This window comes from Athene noctua, chromosome 16 (assembly GCF_965140245.1).
Source record: "Athene noctua chromosome 16, bAthNoc1.hap1.1, whole genome shotgun sequence".
NCBI lineage: Eukaryota > Metazoa > Chordata > Aves > Strigiformes > Strigidae > Athene > Athene noctua.
In genome coordinates, this window is record NC_134052.1 from 11,798,843 (window position 1) to 11,818,103 (window position 19,261).

At 39.1% G+C, this 19,261-nt stretch overlaps 1 protein-coding gene across 6 annotated transcripts; it reads left to right on the forward strand.

Annotated features, from left to right (window-relative positions):
* The first annotated feature begins 3,279 nt into the window (after positions 1–3,279).
* On the forward strand, positions 3,280–17,743 carry STX16 (syntaxin 16). Of its 6 annotated transcripts, none has more exons than XM_074920394.1 (9): positions 3,280–3,612; positions 6,037–6,048; positions 8,446–8,553; positions 9,774–9,914; positions 10,463–10,625; positions 11,528–11,619; positions 12,742–12,885; positions 13,413–13,493; positions 15,748–17,743. In XM_074920394.1, the coding sequence occupies exons 1-9, from the start codon at positions 3,478–3,480 to the stop codon at positions 15,850–15,852; spliced, it is 981 nt and encodes a 326-aa protein (XP_074776495.1). In that variant the 5' UTR covers positions 3,280–3,477; the 3' UTR covers positions 15,853–17,743. The 6 variants fall into 6 exon arrangements, with proteins under 6 accessions (XP_074776495.1, XP_074776496.1, XP_074776499.1 ...); XM_074920395.1 differs by having other exon boundaries at positions 3,280–3,609; XM_074920398.1 differs by having other exon boundaries at positions 3,280–3,558.
* The last annotated feature ends 1,518 nt before the right edge of the window (positions 17,744–19,261 follow it).

Here is a 19,261-nt window from a genome sequence, read left to right on the forward strand (position 1 = left end):
ACAAGCCGATTGTTCAGGCTTCAAAAGACTGCAATATTTCACCTCCTCCATGTATCTACTCAATTACACAAGATAAAATGTCATGGAGATCGACCTTCATCTGATCACTGAAGCATAAGGTCTATTTGCCCTTAACTTAGTCTGGGTAGCTCAACAGTGGTAGTAAAGGGACTGGACTGTAAGAAAAGAGTTTGCAAGCATAGTTTAAAAGCTGGCTTTTGAGATACGGCTCTGATTATCTTCCCATTAAATAAAAAAAAAAAAAAAAAAAAAAAAAGCTTAGCTATTCACCTCAAAATAGAATGTTCTTCTCAAATATGGAGTATTGTTGTCTTCCTCCAGAAGGCTGATCCAAATGCCACAGTAGTAACTGGAAAGTTCCCACCATTTTGGATCAGGCTCTGGCTGTGGGAGGCGGTGGGTGCAGGAATGTGCAAGTGCAGGCAGCATTGCTATCTCATTGCTCATTAAGAACAGCAGAAAAGAACAGACACTTAAAAAGCAGATAAAAGGGCAAAGGAGTACACAGGCTTCAAGCCTATGGCAGTAAGCTTTACACCAGGAAGCAACAGCCCAAAATATTAAAAGTATATGCGTAGAAAGGTATATTTAGGGATGTGTGCTGTCTCAGGAAGGGAAAATACGATCCTTTTTTATGAATAGAGTGTTACCTTATAATGCGTTTGTTTGCCCTTGCTGTGTCTGTAGGAAAGATATACCAGGACCTCATTCCCCTGATGATTAAACATTTTCCTCTAATGTCCAGCCTACATTTATTCATTACCAGACAGAATAGATCTACTATCTTTTCTCTGTTTAGAAAATTAGTTACCTTACAAAGTCACCAGGTTAGTCTAGCACTATCCACTTTCAGTAAATGCATGTTGTATTTTAGCCCGTTTGTATCTGCCATCATGTCTGGTATTATTCTTTCCTGCTAAATTTATCTAAAAGTCTTGTATTTTATTTGGATCAGACTTCAATCATTTTTCCTCTTTTTAAATGCTGGAACAATTTTTCCTGCTTTCAAATTGTGTTGTGTTGCTCCTGCAGTGATGCTGTTACACAGCCAGATATAATCTTGATAGGTCAGTGCTGTTAGACATCTGGGTCAGAAATTAGAATATTTCAGTTGAAAGGGACCTATGATGATCATCTAGTCCAAATTATTGTTGCATTATGACCTTTATGATTTGTTCCGCTTGGATGAAATAATTTCTATCTCCATGCATTCATTTCCTCTATGTACATTTCCACTATATATTATGCATTCATTTGTGTCCTGCCTCCCCCTTTCATCACCCCTACCTCTTCTCTCCTTCATCTCCTTGTATGTACGCCCAAAGAACATTTTGTTACTTGTTTTAATTTCCTTTGCGAGGTCTAACTCGGCTTTACTTCTGGCACATTTCCCTTTATGCCTATACTTCCTAACTTCTAAGACATAGTTTTCTTTGATTAATCCTTTTTTCCATTCCTTCTACTCCCTTTGCTTATTCCTAATATCCACTTTGAAGTGGTTATTCACTGAGTTAGGTCTGGACCCCTTCCTTGCAGAGTTTTATCCCTCTGTGTACAAGTCCCAAATACTTTTTATAGCCTCTGCTTAAATTCCAAGCCTGCCCAACATTCAAACCTTTTTCAGCTGTCAAAAATCAGGAAGGAAAAGATGTTAATTGCTGCTGTGTACCAACTTCCAGCGCATTAAGGCTTCCCATTGGGTTCATGTTCACCATCCCACCGTGAGATATTCCAACTGGTTTTCCCTGTGCGCACATCTAGAGCTAAAAGATCACGGGGAAACTGCCGATGGCAGGAGAAATTCCTCTCAACCTACGCCCATAGCAGCATGCCAAGAGAACGCTAGAAGGTCATTAGCTGAAACTGTTCTCATAGAATAAAAAATTGTTACAGTAGATTAAAAATTAGCATGAAGAAATGAAGTACGTACATATATTTTTAAAGCCTCTGTCAGGCAGCCAAAATGAAAACAGATTTCACCAGACCACGAAATATGAAATGCGTGCGTTAGTCCTTGTATGACTGGAGCTTATTTCCTTGCTAAATTCCAAGTTTCAGGTCTCTCCCGCTGTGGCAGAAGGGCTGCTCAAGAAAACTCCCTATATGTCTTATAATAGCAAAGGAATCCTTTTTTCTATTTCTCACTGTACAAGTTTGCCCAGGCGGTTAGATAAAACGAGGTAACATTTCTAGAAAATGCGGTTGTGATCATAGTCACTGTTCCTACCATATGTGTAAATACTAGTTGTTTTGCTGGGAGGGGGGTTAAGAGTTTAAGCTGGGGAGTCTCCTGACAATCAGTGTGCAGCAGCTGTCCTGGCCGTGCCGGGCAGCCGTCACTTCTGTTTCCACAAGGGACATGTCGGACCCCCCTGGGGGCGCGGGCACAAGGTGCAGACCTGGCCAGGGGTGCGCAGGAGGGAGCCCAAACCCCACCTCATGTCCCATCAGCCCCATGCAGGGGAGAGCCAGGCCGGCCTGACAAAGCTGCAGGGGGAAAATAATTTCAGTCCGGCTTATTAAAAAGCCTCTTTCAGAAAGTTCAAACTCAATACTGTAATTTTAAAAGGCTTGTTCATTTTCAGGGAGCATCCTGATTTTTGAATAGTCAGAGCCAGCAAAAAGAGCTGTGCAAGGTTTTTGGGAAAACAGAAAACTCACTGAGAGGAAATTGGGGAGAACTTGGGGCGATTCAGATGAAGAAAATAAATGGGAAGAAAGAAGCTATCAAACCAAAATGGTCCTACTACAGTATTTTACTTTGAACCAGACTTGCGCCTTTTGAGGATGATTTGAGGATGCTTCACAGCAGTGAGAGGAGCACGTTAACTGACAAAGCTATGGAAATAGTAGGGCTTCTTTGTACGAAGCCACTTTGCCAAGTTTCCGAAGGCAGGGCCCCGGCCCAGCTGCCCACAAGGGAGCCCAGGGCCGGGTGTGCGGGCATGGAGGCTGCCGTGTCTCCTAGGCCCGCACCTGGCTCTCGTCATGGCAACCACCGTGAGGCCCGAACGTCCCCGTACCCCGCCGCTACGGCCAGAAGCGGCAGGAGTCTGGGGCCTGCCAGCCCTCAGCCGGTGTCGCTGCCCTTGGGGCTGGACGCGGCGTCTCGCTGCCGCCGGCCCCAGCAGGGCCGGAACGTTGGTGCGGCGGCCGGCGGGCCCGGGCGGAGCGGAGCGGGGCGGCGCGCGGGCCGGAAGGCGCTGAGCGATGCACAACGCGGAAGTGAGCGGGGCCGTTGCTGCGGCTGCAGTCGGATCCGGGGGGGGATGGATGGGGCCGGCGGCCGGGGGGGCCCGGCGCTGGGGGCCTCCGCCCGGGCCCTGTGAGCGGCCAGCGGGCGTCGCCGGGGGCGGCCGCCGTCTCTGCCCGTGGGCCCCGGGCTGAGCTAGGGCCGAGGGCCCGGCAGCGCGGCGCTGAGCGGCCCCGGGGCGAGGGGCCCCGGGGCGGTAGGCCATGGCCACCCGGCGTCTAACGGACGCGTTCTTGTTGTTGCGGAACAACGCGGTGCAGAGCCGGCAGCTGCTGGCCGAGCAAGTGAGTAGTTACGGCTCCTCCAGCCCTCTGAGTTCACGTAGCATGGCTGCTGCGGTGAGTCTCCTCCCTTCATCCTACTGTACCTTGCCGCGCCTGGGGCTGCCAGGCAGCCCTGCCCTGTGCCCCGCTCCTCCCGTCTGGCCCTCCAGCCTTCCCGACCCCCCTCCACCGCCCCGGCCCTCCCCGGCTCCCTGTCTGCGAGCCCTCTCCTCCACGTCCCACCGGCCTCTGTACTTTCCCCCTCTGTCCCTCCCTCCCCACCTTGTTGATCCTTCTTTCCTACTACTTCACGTAAAACGAATAGAAGAGATCTGTCCTTGTGCTGATCACATCTCTATTCACTTCATGAATAAAAAATACAGTTATTGTTCCAAAACTTCATGTTAGCACTGACATGAGGTTTTTTTGTCCACTGTGCTTTTTGGCCTCCTTTCCCCAAAGAAAAAATACGAGTTATTCCATAGAGCAGAACTCTTCTATTCACTTCAGTGTGGGCACTGTTAAATACATTAGTGTAGATTATTCCCATTGCTTGAATTTTTCCATAATTTGTTCTGGTGTCCATTGCCCTTGTATTTTTTCCCCCAAATGCAAATAATAATGTAAGTCTTCTGTGAAAGAGGGGAGTCAGTAGAATCTAGTGTAAATCCTCATCACAGAAACTTCAAAAGTGTCAGTTTATGTGGCTTTTTCTGTTGAGCTAGTCAGACTGTGGTGGACTGCTTGGCAGCTCAGCTCTATGGAGGTTTTTACACTTTCTGTTCAAACTTACCATTTATGTGTAGTAGGCACCAGTAAATATCTGGTGGCAGTCTCATCGTTCTAGATTGCTTTTTATCAATGCCTTTTAGTTGGGAAAAGGAGCACTTCGTGCTGCAAATTTTATTTTAACCAATGAATTGCTATTGAATGGTCTTTGTTCATTGTTAATTTTATTACACCCGTGTCTAACAAGCTATGTATTAAATTGCATTTGCAGAACAAGAAAATGTCAATAGTAACGTGTAGTATACATGTTTAATTTGGCACTGTATTTAGTTCTTGTTAACATGGTTTTTGCCAATATCAATATCACTTCTTCAGATCCTTGGATTTTTTAAAGTATCATAGAGAACAGCTAGTGATAGTTTAAGCTTGCATACAGACTACTGAGCAGTGAAACTGCACTTTTACTCAACAGTGAGTGCAATAACACTTAGCACTTGCATGAAATGTTTATTTACAGTGTTAACTAAAGCTGTTTTCTAGGATGCTCATTCAGTTGCAATTGAGGTTAAGAGTGACTGGAAATTGTCTTGTGCAGTGGATGAAGTTAGCATCTCAGTCCTGATCCTGGTGGACAGCTGAGAGTTACATAGTTACTACAAGAGTACTAATTAAGCAAGAAGTGTAAAGACGGTAGTGCTAGCTCTTCGCCTTTTATGTTTCTACGGTGCCTACAGCTAATTACCTTTTCTTTTGGGTGGTATCCCCAGAGCAGAGTTGCTGCATGCCGGCAGGACAGTGTTGCAAATTCTAGGTCATAGTACTTCGCCTTACCTCAGTTCACTCTCCAGGCTTCTCCTGAAGAAATCCTTTACTCTGAGAGCTCTCTCAAAAATTGCATTCTCATGTGGGCAGTCAACCACTCCTTAAATTCAGATAATCAAAGTAGCATTCTTAACAGTATAGTTCTATTTCAAAAGCTTGGTGTAGGATAAAAGAGATCATTAGTTGAAGCCTGCTGCTTTATTAAACCACAAGTATTTTGGTTTAGATCTGTTTGCTTTATTAATCTCTCAGTGAAATATCCTATTGCTCACACATACCCTCCACAGTACAAAGGCTGATGAATAGAGGAGGTGCCGATACTAGCCTTTTGTATTTTTCAGATACACGTAGGATTAATGTTACCTGAAACTAGAGCATAATTGACGTGTTTTCGCTTTTGCTTTTTGTCTTTTGCTGTCCATTTTATCCTGTGGTAACTGGAGTGCTTGTCAATAAATGTCTTACAAAAGCTTGTATGTGCATCCTCCAGTCATAATCAAACCTCTTAACTCGCCAGTGGATGTTGAATACTGCAGTCAAATTGCCCTTGCTGTCGCACTGGAGCATACTCTATTGCAGTTTTTCTGCCTGAAATTTTAGTAACTAGAAATTCTACTTCACTGTGCAGTTACTTTGAAAAACAAACAAAGCTCTTAACTTGATCTCATGTTCTTTCTGTTTACCAAGCAACTGAAATATTTTTTTTAAAGTTTGTGCATCAACCAAAATGCTGACTTAAAAAGTACAATATCGTGATTTATTTATTGAATAGTTGTGTTTTACAAGTCAGTTTTTGTTCTTGGTAAACCATCATGCTTAAAAAATAAATCAGTAATTTCTCAACTGACCGTACCCTATATCTGTCCTATGTCTCTTTTTTTTTTCCCCCTTTTATCTTTTGCTGTCTCTTAACTGGATGGGGCTGATGGGACCCACAAATCACTTCAGGAGCTGGATGAGGTATTGTTTTTCAGATTTTATTCTGCCATGGTGCATCAAGCATACATTGACAAGCTGAAACATTCCTTTCTTTATTCTGCTAGTTTATTAAATTTCATTATATAGAATGAGGTGTCTCTGCCTACAGTAGGATGACAAGGCTGCATAGAGAAGACAAGCATTTTGATATAATGTTACATTATTAATAGGTACATGTATAAACTAGTCTGACTTTCTGTATACATATGGGATTTAGTGACTTTGTACAGTGAAGCTATTAACTATTTTTTATGCTATGCATAACTTGTACACTTTATTGGTTGGGGATAAAAAACAGGCTTTCAGGAAAGAATTGCCCGGGAAGGAAGAGGGATTGTTTTTTAAAAGGGAAGGAGGTGAGGAACCACAAAGTTTTCCAGGCCTGATAAAGGAAAGTTAGAAATCTGGGAGAAACTAGGAAGTAAGGTTTCTGTATTAAATCTTTCCCTGAGAACAAACAGTGAAGTAATTGGGTATGTTTCAAGTTGTATCGTTGATGATACCAACTCTTTCTATCTCCAATAAAGGAAGATTATAGCTGAAATTACAAAGTCTAGTTCAACTGACAACAAGATCTGTATTTGTCTTCCAACTCCATCCATTCCCCTGCCTTCCTCTCAGAGGAGAAAGATGACTGGAAGGATCTTTGGCCCCAGTGCTAAATGTTGCTCTGTGGCTCTGCACACTGTTAGGTGTGTGTCATACTCAGCCTTAAATTGGAGAATCATTGGCATGCTTGTTGGAATGAACCCCTGGAAATCTTCTAGTTCAAACTCCTGCTCAGAACGGGACTATAATCTATACAGGGTCTGTCTATACTATCTGTATAGGGTCATCCATTAGTTTGTTCAAACCAAGTCTTGAAAACCTCCAAGAATGGAGATGTTACACTTACTCTGGACAACCTCACCCAACACTGCACCATGGTAGAAATACCTGCACTCTAGCACTGAATCTATTTACATAAGTTTCTAAAGCCTACCAAGAAAAATCTTGTGGTCTGTTTAAAGGTCAATAGCATTAATACTGTTCTTAACAAAAGAATTCCTACAGAGGGTGAACAGCACATCTTACTGGTAATGATATCAAAGCAGATAAATAAATCTCTACCTCTGTATTCAAGATCAGACCATGGCTTTTGGTTTCTGCCAAACTGAGCTTTAAAAAAACCCCAAACAACCAAAACAAACACCCTGCACATTACGTTCTTATTGCTTCATAGTTGTCATTAAGGTGTCTTGAGTTTGAAGCTATTCAACCTGCATCCAGAAGTATTATTGGAAAAATAAGATTCCGATAGGCTTATCACAGGCATTTTGTGACTAAAAAATACTTTTAATTAGTTAGGTGTTTTTTTCCTAAAACTGTTTAATATTTCAACCCTACAGATTAGATTCTATTCCCAAAAATAGTCTCCAAAAAGTGTATCATGCCCTTTTGGGACTACAACTGTCCTGCTGTACATCAGTGTGCATCAGCCTCCAATAATATAAACCCTGATTTGTTGCACCCAAATTATTAAAATTATGACTATTAATTGTGATAAAGGGTTTCTCTTACTCCTTCCCTATTCTCAGACCTCCTGTGGAGCTGTGGAAAGCTGTGTATAAGGTGGCTGGCACATTGTCTTATTTACTTTCTGACAGTCTAGAACTTTCTGGAGAATTCTTCCACTCATTTTCCTGCAAATTTCTTTACCTCAGACCATACAGCTGAAGCAGGAGTCACTGATTTAGGGAAGTGTGGATTGGTCACTACGTTGGCTATGTTTGTTTAGCACCTTATAATTCCTGTTAAATAAATAATTTAACAATTTTAGTTGCATGTCAGTTTGCAGAAGTGTTTGTTTTTCAGCTGCCTAGTAGGTGAGTCTCTGGCTAAATACAACATTGATAACAATCATGGGATACTATTTTTATTTCTCGGAGATATGATAAACATTTTTATTTGAAGACTTTCCCAAATGAGATTTTCAGACGTGCCTGGCCCAATATAAACCATGTTACACCATTGATTAGGGATCCCTTGTCTGTGAATCATTGTCTAATATGAAGTGTACCAGTATGAGAGTTACCTGAATTCTCACTGCAATACCATATTTTCTCCTTGAAAATCTGCTACAAATTTATTCTAAGAGTAAGTCTTTCAGCTTTTGGCTCCTGCAGGAAGTGGGAGGATGTAGGTCATTAACATATGGGGACAAACCAGGAGAGGTGGAGCTTCATCATACCAGCATTTGAGGTTAATACATTTAATACATTAATACATCATACATTTTTGAGGTTAATTTTTATGGTAAGGTATACATGCACTTTTTCTGATGCTCAGGAATTTGGATCTGAGTAAAATTAATTTGCTGTCTTTTCTTATCTTCTGTAGCTTGCTGATGATCGTATGGCACTAGTATCAGGAATAAGTTTAGATCCTGAAGCAGCAATTGGAGTAACAAAACGCTTACCTCCCAAATGGGTTGATGGAGCAGATGAAGTAAGTTGCATGGCAAATCCAACAGTTTGATTTCTCTCATAGGGATTTATTAGTGTTGTCGGTTACATTCTCAGTGCTGTAAATTTTATGATAGAAGTAGTATTAGAAGAAAGATTAAACCAGGTATGTTTGCTAAATTGACGCCCTTGTTTAGAGGAAAATATCAGGCAAGCCGTGGCGTATGTTGAAGGATATATTGCAAGTGAAATAAAGGGAGATTATCTAGGGCCAGAAATTCCAGAAGGCTGGGTCTGCATCATCAGGGGGAGCCCAGTATTAACAGTACAGTGGGACTACTAGGATAGACATGCTATAGCTGACTGTTTAGACTTAAGACTGCAGGAAGGTCCTAAAGGTCTTGGCAAAACAAAGTTGTTCTCAGTTTGAAACTTAGAAGGAAGGGTACAAAAAATTAGCACTTCCAGTAGACTTTTTGTTTGAATCTGTTGAGGGGTCCAACTGAATAGACCCTAAAATGGTGAAGATTAGCAGTTTATTATTTGAAAACAGAAAGTGTTAGTGTCTTCTAGGAGGAGAATTTTTCCTGCCTGTGCAGTACTGATGACTTGCAAGTTATGGAAGGATTTGGACAAATGCAAGGGAATGATTCGGGAGGCATCCAAATAAAAACCTTTTCCAGTATTTGGAGCGTGAAGCTATTCTTGACTTCCAGAAAATCCTTTTAAAATGTAATCTCAGCACACATGTTGGCTCATCAGTTGGTGCATACAGAACCAATTGTGCAGAAAGGTGATCAGCCTCCTTTTTACTACAGTAATAATCATCCCTACAGATTAATTTTTAATTACTTGTTTGAAAGCATGTCATTTAACTTTTGCTGTTAAGTTCAGGCTGTTCAGTGTTTGCAGAGTTGAAGGTGTGACCTGAATTTTGATTTATGTTTTTGGAAGTTGGCTAAACCTTCCTGCCATTATATTAATATATAATGAAAAAAATATTATTCCGACTTAATCAAGCATATTTGAAAACAGTAGTCTTGCCTAAGATAAACAAGAGTAGATTAAAAAAGTTAGCAATCTCAGAGTATATGAGAGTATTCAGTTACTTCTTAGTCAGCTTTTTATGCATTTTTTTAATGATCTTTTGTTTGCTTTTTATGTTATAGATTTCCTTCAATAATTTTTGTATAGCATGTCAGAACCTTTTCCTCTGAAACATTAGTCACTTCCATTTCTTCGTTGTTTGGTTTTCTGTTTCAGATTCAGTATGATATTGCCAGAGTTAAACAGAAGATGAAAGAATTAGCCAGTCTTCATGATAAACACCTAAACAGACCAACACTGGATGACAGCAGTGAAGAAGAACGGGCAATAGAAATAACAACTCAAGAGATCACACAGGTACAGACTGCTTTCAAGTCTAAGCCTACAGTTTGGCGTATGTGTAATGCATCATGATGAAGCAGTGGTTTCCTTTGAGTAAAGCATTTCTTTTGTAATCAGTATTAGAGTGAGCCAGAAGTCCTGGGCTCTGTGCTTGGTACTGCACTCACTGCCTCAGTGAACTTCTCACTGAGTCACTTAACCTCCCTCTTCTTTTACTTACCTGTTTGCTTTTCTACTTGGAATAGAATTGGGGGACATAATCAGATCACATTTACAGATATATCAGAGAAATATATATAAGGCTTCTGGTCCAAGCAGTTATAATGAAGCAAATGTCTTTGGTCAGAAGTAGTTGGTTTACTCTACTACCCTGTTAGCTTTAAGGTGTTTGTTCATCTATGTTCTGTGTTTCCATACCTTTTTAAACATTGCACTGGGAAATAAGAAATTAATTTAAAAAAATCTAGAAACCAAAATATTAGTCTTCCAATAGGAACTTTTGCAGTGTGATATTTAAAGTGTGTGTTGCTGTATGTTCTTTACTAATGGAATTGTTTTCTCAGTTATTTCACAGATGTCAGAGAGCAGTCCAGGTCTTGCAGAGCAGGTCACGTAGTTGTACAGAACAAGAAGCACGTGTTCTCAGGAATGTAGTGTCTTCCTTAGCACAATCCCTTCAGGACCTATCCACCAACTTTAGGCACGCACAGTCTGACTATCTCAAACGTAAGCATAAGAGATACAGTAATACATGGGCACCTTCTGTGGAAACCACTAATTAAGGTGTGCTTATTTTCTTAGTTGGGAAAACTGAAGCACAGAAAGGTTAATTGATGCACACAAGACTACCAAAAATATATTAGAGTGGAGGTTAGAATTTGGGAGTTTCTGGTTCACAGTCCGTGTTCAAACTGCTTTGTTCTACTTCTCTTTCCTATTGTTAAAGGAGAAGTTTCATGGTTAAATAGATCTACAAAACCAGTGTATTTCATCCATCTGCATTTTTATTGTGTCATTGCTTCTCAAATTGTGCTTGCACTGGTTAAGCAGCCATTGGTCTTCAGACATGGTACCTCCTGTTGATTGGTAGTCTGTGATAGATAAAACTTAAAAAGGTAGTCTGATAAATAAAAATTCTTCATCCATAAACATCTTGGAAGTGGAATATCCTCTGTTTGAAATCATGTGCAATTCTATTTTCAGCTAAGTAAGGTTAAAATAATCTTAGAAGCAACACACAAAAATTTGATCTTCAAATTTTACACTGATATTTCTTACTCTCATGGTATAAATGGCACAGGTGGAACTTAAGATCACAGTTCAGACAAGGGATGTTCCTAGGAGAATTTGTTAGCCTAGGTTGATCACACTTTAAAGCTCTTAACTTGCCTAAATTTTAACTTCATGGAATGTAATGACTTAAAATTACTGCTTTAATCAGACACTTGCAAGTCTTGTTGAATTTGTTATACTTTGTTAAATAGTTAGCCTGCGTGACAGTTAAAATTTAGATACTGCTGTTTATGGTTTTTTTAGCCAGATTTTCTATCTTGTGCTTTTCTATCTGGTGCTTCAGATCTTACTCTGATTTTAGTGTATTATGCTCAAACATAGCTTGTCTCTCACAGGCATGAAGAATAGAGAAGAAAGATCCAAACACTTCTTCGACACCTCAGTCCCACTGATGGATGATGGGGAGGATGATACACTTTACGACAGAGTAAGTTAAGATATTATTATGCAAATTCAGTATGAAGAAACTTCAATATATACCTTTAATTTTAGTATGCAAATATCAAAATGGTATGTCATGAGCACCAAGCTACGTGGAAATGCTGTTTCTCCAGATTTGTGATGCATTTTCCCAGTTAGTATTGTTACAATGTTAAGATGATTGTGCCATCAGCCCCAGCGTTGCAGTGTGAGGGAACTCAGTTTGACTGCTGAATTTTCCTTACGTGACTGACAGGGACTAGAAGGTGTGTTCCTTGTCACACCACCTTTCTGGGCAGATGCAGAAGTAGTTGTTAGAAAACTGTGATTCTGAGTTTGAGTAGAAGGTGACACTCTTTAAAGTGAACTGAAGGTTTTCCATATTACAAACTTACAAATAATGGTGTCATGATTTGTTTGTGCACAGTTATGTTGTAGAGCTGTACCAGACCCACTTCTTCGTTTTACTTCGTGGAGTTTGGGGATATTGCATTTCTAAGCAATGGTGGGATCTGTTCTATTGTGTCCTGTCTAATAGTGCTGGAGAATACTCTTAACTGTAATGCTTAATGTTTAACTGAAAACTTACCAAAAAAGTCAAGGCAGCTTTTCAGCTAATCTTGTGTACAAGAGGTTTTTCACTTATCTCTAAATAAGAGTGATGGGGAAAGGATAATGCTCGGCTGAGAATGGCCTTGGGAGACTTAAAACAGAAAGGTCTCTGTAGTTTATAAAAAAATAATTTAGAATTGCTCCTGTGTCTTTACTCATTGGCATTATGGCCCTTTCTGTAATGCTAATCAATCAGTAAATATTTCATGTTGGGTTTGTACACCAAAAAACCCATTGTTTTAGGACAGATCATATTTTAAGAAGTTGTTTGTGTGTTTGGGCAGGATGCAAGATTTAAGTTTTCTCTGCTCAAACTATAAATATAGCTGTCCAAGTTATTATAGTGACCCTGAAACTCTCTTTTTAAAATACAATAACATTTTTTTCTTGGATACTTGTCTACTAAGGAAATTCCAAAAGGACTGTGGTGTTTTGAAATCTTATAGTCCTTATAATTATTTCTAGTGTTTTCATGCTGTTAATGTCAGTTCAACATCTAAATCTTCAATTCCAACAGGGTTTTACGGATGACCAGCTAGCATTGGTGGAGCAAAACACATTAATGGTGGAAGAGCGGGAACGAGAAATCCGTCAGATTGTACAGTCAATCTCCGATCTCAATGAAATATTTAGGGACCTGGGAGCCATGATAGTAGAACAGGTACATTGACATCACAGTGTTAGTAAGAAGTAGGAGATTCCATGTAGTGTTAAGGCTTTTAGACTCTTCCTGTTGTAACACCCTGTTTTTATGTGTTTCTCACTTTTCCTAACTTACCCCTTTGGGCTAAGGTTTCCTCTGCTTGAAGTCTGCCAGAAGATGAGTTAATGAAAATAAATAAGTAAAAATAAAACTGGTTATGAGTGTCAGACTAAAAAAATCCTAGAATGCCAAAGTTCTGTTGGTTATTTCTCCCAGAGATTCAGCCAGCCAAAAGCACCTGAACTGGAAGTAAGGTGATTATTAAGGGATGTTATATGAGATGGTGACAGAGCTGCCCGTTAGGCATTGAGCAAGGAGGTACTTTAATGAAGTCCCAAATAGTTCTAAAGTAAAAGTTCATAGTTTATATGGTTCATTACCTGTTTGCTGTGAGCATTGTTAATTACTCTGCTGCTCATAATAATAACTGCTTTATGAAGTTCATTTAGGTTCACTTTGGTTTTCATTCTCTCCATTTTATTTAGGGAACAGTTCTAGATAGAATTGACTACAACGTTGAACAGTCATGTATGAAAACTGAAGAGGGACTAAAACAACTACATAAGGTAAGTACCTAAGGTACAGAATAGTTAACCTGCATTGCATATCTAATCTTTTATAATTTAAGGCCATTAAGCTATTCAGTCATTTTTCATGGTCATTGGGCATAGTGCCTTTTAGAAACGATTGCTGTACAGTATAAAAGGTCCAGCTGTACTGTAGTAGGGACTTTCCACATAACTTCTGTTAATGTCAGGCTTGATGCCTAGTGTTAATTTCTTAAATAACTATCTGAGTATCCAAGCAATGTACTTTGATCTTTATATTGCTGACCTGGTGGGACCTATCTGCAATTCTTTCTCTGTTTGGAGGGCCTGGTGCTTGTGAAATAGAACTGGTTAGTGGGCACCTCACTATAGATTTCAGTCAGTTGATATATCCTAGTTCGAAAACATTATCTCCATAACGTGAGCAGCAAGAATAATTTTAAATGTTTTCTCTTACCATCTGACACTTGTTAGAAGTTAGGTCCAACCTTATGCTTTTAATGTGAAGCTTTTACTATGAACGTCTGAAAAGTTTGAATTGGCAGCAGAACACAGAGTTTTGTGGTTTGGTTTTGTTGGCTTTTTTGTTTTGGTTTGATTTTAAGCGCAGTTTGGACTTGTCAGCTCAGTTCAGTCCTTCCATTGCTGGAAATAAAGTAGTAAGAGATTCATGCAAAAGCTTCTTAAGTAAAACATTCTGTTTTGGAAACATGAATGTCTTACTACTACACACTCGCCTACATATTATGGTAGATTTCTAATATATGAACAGCAAAAAAGTGCCATTTGAGGAAAAGCAAATTAAATGGATTATAGGTTTATTCTTGTTATACATTAAAGTAAATTGGAGATCACTAAAAGCATTGACCATTGGTGAACAAGGCTTAAAGTAATTGCAAGCAATTTGCACAAACTGAACTGGAAATAAATGGATCTGTTGGAATCAATGCTATTCTTGTCTAGAGGTAGTTAATGAATTGTCAGCACACCCCTCTTTGGATTGCTGACTAGAGTATGGATTTTTGATGCAATATGTACCTGTTTTCAGTACAGCATAGGGATTGTTTTCACCTATCATGGAAGACATACACACAGGTCTGAATAGTGATATCAAACACAGATACCTTGCTGTTTCTAATACTGTTGGTAGCTTTATTCCGATTTAATTTCTATGATTTTCTGTTTTCATTGGCATAATTATTACAAACTACTGATAGCACTTTCACAGAAATGGCATTAATTCACTGCAGAAGTCTGGTGAACACGAATCACTAGTTACCAATTCGTGCTTCACATGAAAATTGGATTTGGTTGTGATGTTTTGTCAAGGCTTTGATACTTAAAGCCTAATTAAGTAAATATCACAGTGTTTGCATGTTACATAGTTTCAGGTCAAAAACTTCTCTTTAGCAGATCTGATAATAAATAATTACTTTCCAGGGACTATAAAGGAGAAAAATTAATATCTTTTTTCCTTTACATTTTGAAGGTTTATTAATTTAAAAATAATTAAATGCAAGTTTTGTTTTGTTTAGCTTCTATTACCAGAATTTCATTTGGCTTTTGGAGAGTTTTCTCCACGTTGCCTCCTTTTAATTCCCCTGGGAAAAGGAGAAAAGGGATGAGAAAATGTGGTTAGAAGAAAGAAGGAATGAAGCAGAAAACAGAACCAATTCAAAAAGAAAGCTATCAATTCTAATTGAAATTAAATGAAAATGCACAGCTAAATCAGGTACAACAGAAATGCCTATTAAAAACCAAAGTTTTGTTGTGAATTTTAATGTCCTTCAAATACAGGGATCTTGTATCAGCAAAATGAGTTAAAACATCTTACCAACTTCTACTGTTGAGGCTTTCACATACTCAGTTGCCTGATCTTGTTTCTGTGGTCTTCCTAGCTAAGTGTTCTTCCAAATGAAATATCATTCTTTGTGTAGCTCTCGTGTCCTGTGGAGGCATAGGGCCTGCTCAAGGACTGCTGGAAAGAAGCCACAGTAAGGTTGCTTAACTGACATGAGGATGCATTCTTCTTTTTATGGAGTCTGCTGTTTAATGCAGATAAATGTGACTTCAGTGTACACTTACCTTCATCAAGTCGGGTGCAGACCAGAGTTATTTTGTGGGAGTTGCTTGCAATATACATTGTATGAAATGTCAAGTTACCAAAGAACAATTCTGAGATACATGTGCTTCACTTAGACTAAAGAAGAGTCTGTACTTTGTAGCTTTGCAGAAATCTAACTATTAATTATTTCTTTTTCTGTTTCTATAGGCAGAGCAATATCAAAAGAAGAATCGGAAGATGCTTGTTATTTTAATTTTGTTTGTTATAGTAATTGTCCTTATTGTTGTTCTTATTGGTGTAAAGTCACACTAGGTTTCACTTCCATTTTCTTATTTTTGAAGTTTAGGTGAACTTTTTTCCCCAATGTGAATGGATGGACCTGCACTCCAGAAAGCTGCCTTTGAATGTATAAGCCCTTGTGATGCAAAGTCTGTGCAATGTTTCTGTAGAATTCCTCAAAGTACAAGTTTGGTGATCTGTGAGGTGTTTGTAAGGATTATATGGAAATTGTCAGGAAATTTGATGCTCCCACACAAATAATTTGGTGCTCTGTATAGAGGTATTTGGAAACACAGTACTTAATTACAAAATTGAAGTTTACCAGTGAGTACAGTAATTAGTGTGTTACTGTGAGAAAAAATGTGTTGTCTTCTGTATTCTTATGTCACAGTTGTTACAGGCTTCAAATTTAAACCGTGTTACTGAATCATAAGACTAGATAAGAAAAATTGATCTAGATGTAAAATATGTTGCGGCACAAAAAAATTTAACTTCATCCCCTTTCTTCCAGACTCAAACTCCAAAGAACTGGATAAACAGCTAAAAAAGAAAGCTTTTAGCAACTAGAATGTAATCTATCCCCTGTGATCTTAATTTAGATACTGCACCATTACTAAGAATCAGAGTTGTACTTGATCTTGTAAATAACAAGATTTAATCACTGGCATAATTTAACGCCTTTATTTAATTAAAAAATTTTCTGAGGTTGAGTAATCATGGGAATGTTTTTCCTCACCAGAATTATTGTATGTATTTTTTCATGTACAATTTCTTTAAAGTACGGACATTACATGAAAGCAGTGGTGAAGTTAAACCTGAAAAACAGATTCTCCATTTGGCTTTCTACTCCATCTGACTCGCTGCAGTGGGTCTCAGATGTTTCATGCTTCAGTTGTTGTAGAAGATGTTTATTTTACAGTGCATCTGTCTATATGTAATGGTTTTTTGTATAAGTGACTTCACTACAGTATATATTACATCCATTTTCCCTGACAGAAGATTATTTCTTTCCAATGCCTGCCTGGAAGAAGGTGTGTTTATGGTCTTTTACTGACCATGGGAGATGTCATGCAAGTGACATGTTACTAGGCCTTCAGTAGAGAATTTGGGGTTTTTTTCACTACTTTTTTCAGTGGAGAACTTTGCTGTAGGCCATAAAAGAGAAATTAGGGCAACAGTTAAGTAACAGAATACTCATAATTTAATTCAGGCCTGAAGTGGTGTGCAGTTGTAGAGGCCTTGCCTTAATATTTTTAATACGGCTTTTCTGTATGTTTTTTTTTCCCCAAAGGGACTGTAACTTCCTTCATTTTTTGACTGATACAGTGCTCCTCATAAACATGCAGAGATGTTGTGCTCAGAGCCCCTGGAAGTGCAGTTTCACAATACTATGATATTAATGTTGCATATGTTGCCTGCCCTGAGTTTATCTTTACTATGTGCTAAGAAGGACTTAAGTGTGGCTTTAAACTGACTTGATGCAGGAACGGACCTGAAAGCAAAGATTACAAAGACGTGAAAGCCTTGAATTTTTTGCGTGGCTTATTGTGAAAAGCTTTGTACCACTCTTGTTACCTCTAGACCAAGGGATGTTGAACTTCCAAAACTGCCAGTTCAAACCCTTGATTAAATTCATAAAGTGAATTGGTAAAAAAAAAAAAAAAAAAGATGTCTGTAGTTGGGTGTGCAGCTGCCCTGTTCTGGTAATAGACCTTTTCAATGATCATGAGTGAAACTACTGTCTCCCTAGTGTGCTGTCTACATCGGCTGGTGTGAAGCAGCATATTGCTATAATTTAATATACTGTATTTGCAACTTTCTCTCTAACATGAGATTGTGTTATTTATTTCTGTCTTGACTGGTGCTTTTGACATTTTATCATGGCTAATGAATTCAAAGAAGTAATAAAACACTTCCAACGTAATTGGGCAATTACTCATTTTTTAAAAAAATTTTAAGTGAAGCATACTTGTGTGGTGTTATTGTGTCTCAATATATACTTCATAATTAAATGAAAACAGCAGTGACATGAAATATCTTGGGGGAAAAAAAATGTAACTTTCTGTAGCACAGTGTAAGTTGTATTGTCAAGAGTTATTTTCCATGAGTTATGCACATGGTATCTTAACTCCGCTGAAGTAACTGGCTACATAATTTCTATCCAAATTCTGTAAAAGGGAATGCATTTTTAATGTGCATCAGACAAGAGGTTAAACTCAGATGTCAGCTGTCCAGTGTAACTTGAGCTGGAATTTATTGAAGCAGATTATACTGAGGAAAAAAAACCCACAACAGACTTCTAAATCATTGCAGGTGTCTAGCTTATTGCGAGTCAGTCTAAAATTTAAATTACCAGCAGCTAAATCAAACCCTTATGTTGTGGTTTGTAAGACTATCTCCACATGTTGTGTGACAGAAGGGGTACTGTGTGCTATTGGGCAATGGAAGACCAAAAAAGCCACTGCAGGGTAGCTTGGCTTTGACAGTGGCCAAGGGTGTTACAGGAGCAAGATCTGCCTGAACCTACTGACTGCCCTTCTGTCCAGCCCTGCAATCCTCTGTGTCGCTGTGGAGAAAGCTAGTACACTGTTCTGCAGATTGTCACTTCTTCATGGTTGCTGGATTATTCTTCTTTGCTTGTATTGAACCTCTGATTCCTTACAGAGGAACTGAACAGCATTGCTAGAGCATCTCCCAAGAATCTGTGGCTCCTCACCTGGTGGGAATGACCTAAAAAGCTCTTGGCTTATAGAGAATATCTCCATTAAAATGCATGCAAGCGTGCAAAAAGGAGCTGCTGCTCCTTCTTAAGCAGAAGTTAATTCTAGTGATACGTGAAAACGACAGCATTAAAAGCACTGTAGAAGCAAGTTTATTTCTACTGCAGGCCTTCTAGAAACTGAAGAGCAAAATGGAAGAATTGATTTCTTGCTTGGTGATTTTTGGAATGTGCTAAAAATTTGAATGAATACAATTGATGCAGTGTTCACTGAGGTTGCCTAGATTGTATTGATTTAAGGTTTGCTTTTATGAAACACTTGTCACAACACAAAGGAGTCTTCTCACCTTTGCTTAAATCCTTGGAAACCTTGCGTTTGGTACAGCCTTGCGAAATGTAAGCTCATGGATAGGTGACAAAACTGATTTTGTTGGGAAAAAAATGTGTATTTACTATCTAAAAAAACCCTAAACACCAAACCAGACACTAAATCCAACAGCCTTCCTAGATAAAATTCATTAAAAGAGGGATTCCATTATGATGGATTATGTAAGATTATATCTGAGTGACTTAATTCTATAAACATTGTAGGGGATCAATAATTGGAGTGGCTATGGAAGATTGGTCCATGCTGCAGCCCCCACTGTGACTCATACGAGTAGAAATGTTTGCAGCTACTGTTAGTGGAACATATGTAGGAAGTTTCTTGTACTGCAGATAAAA

Excerpts from the sequence above, each read along its gene's own strand:
- STX16 (XM_074920394.1), top strand. The coding sequence starts at position 3,478 with ATGGCCACCCGGCGTCTAACGGACGCGTTCTTGTTGTTGCGGAACAAC. Across the intron at positions 10,626-11,527 it reads ACAGTCTGACTATCTCAAAC|GCATGAAGAATAGAGAAGAA; the intron begins GTAAGCATAAGA and ends TGTCTCTCACAG. Across the intron at positions 11,620-12,741 it reads ATGATACACTTTACGACAGA|GGTTTTACGGATGACCAGCT; the intron begins GTAAGTTAAGAT and ends CAATTCCAACAG.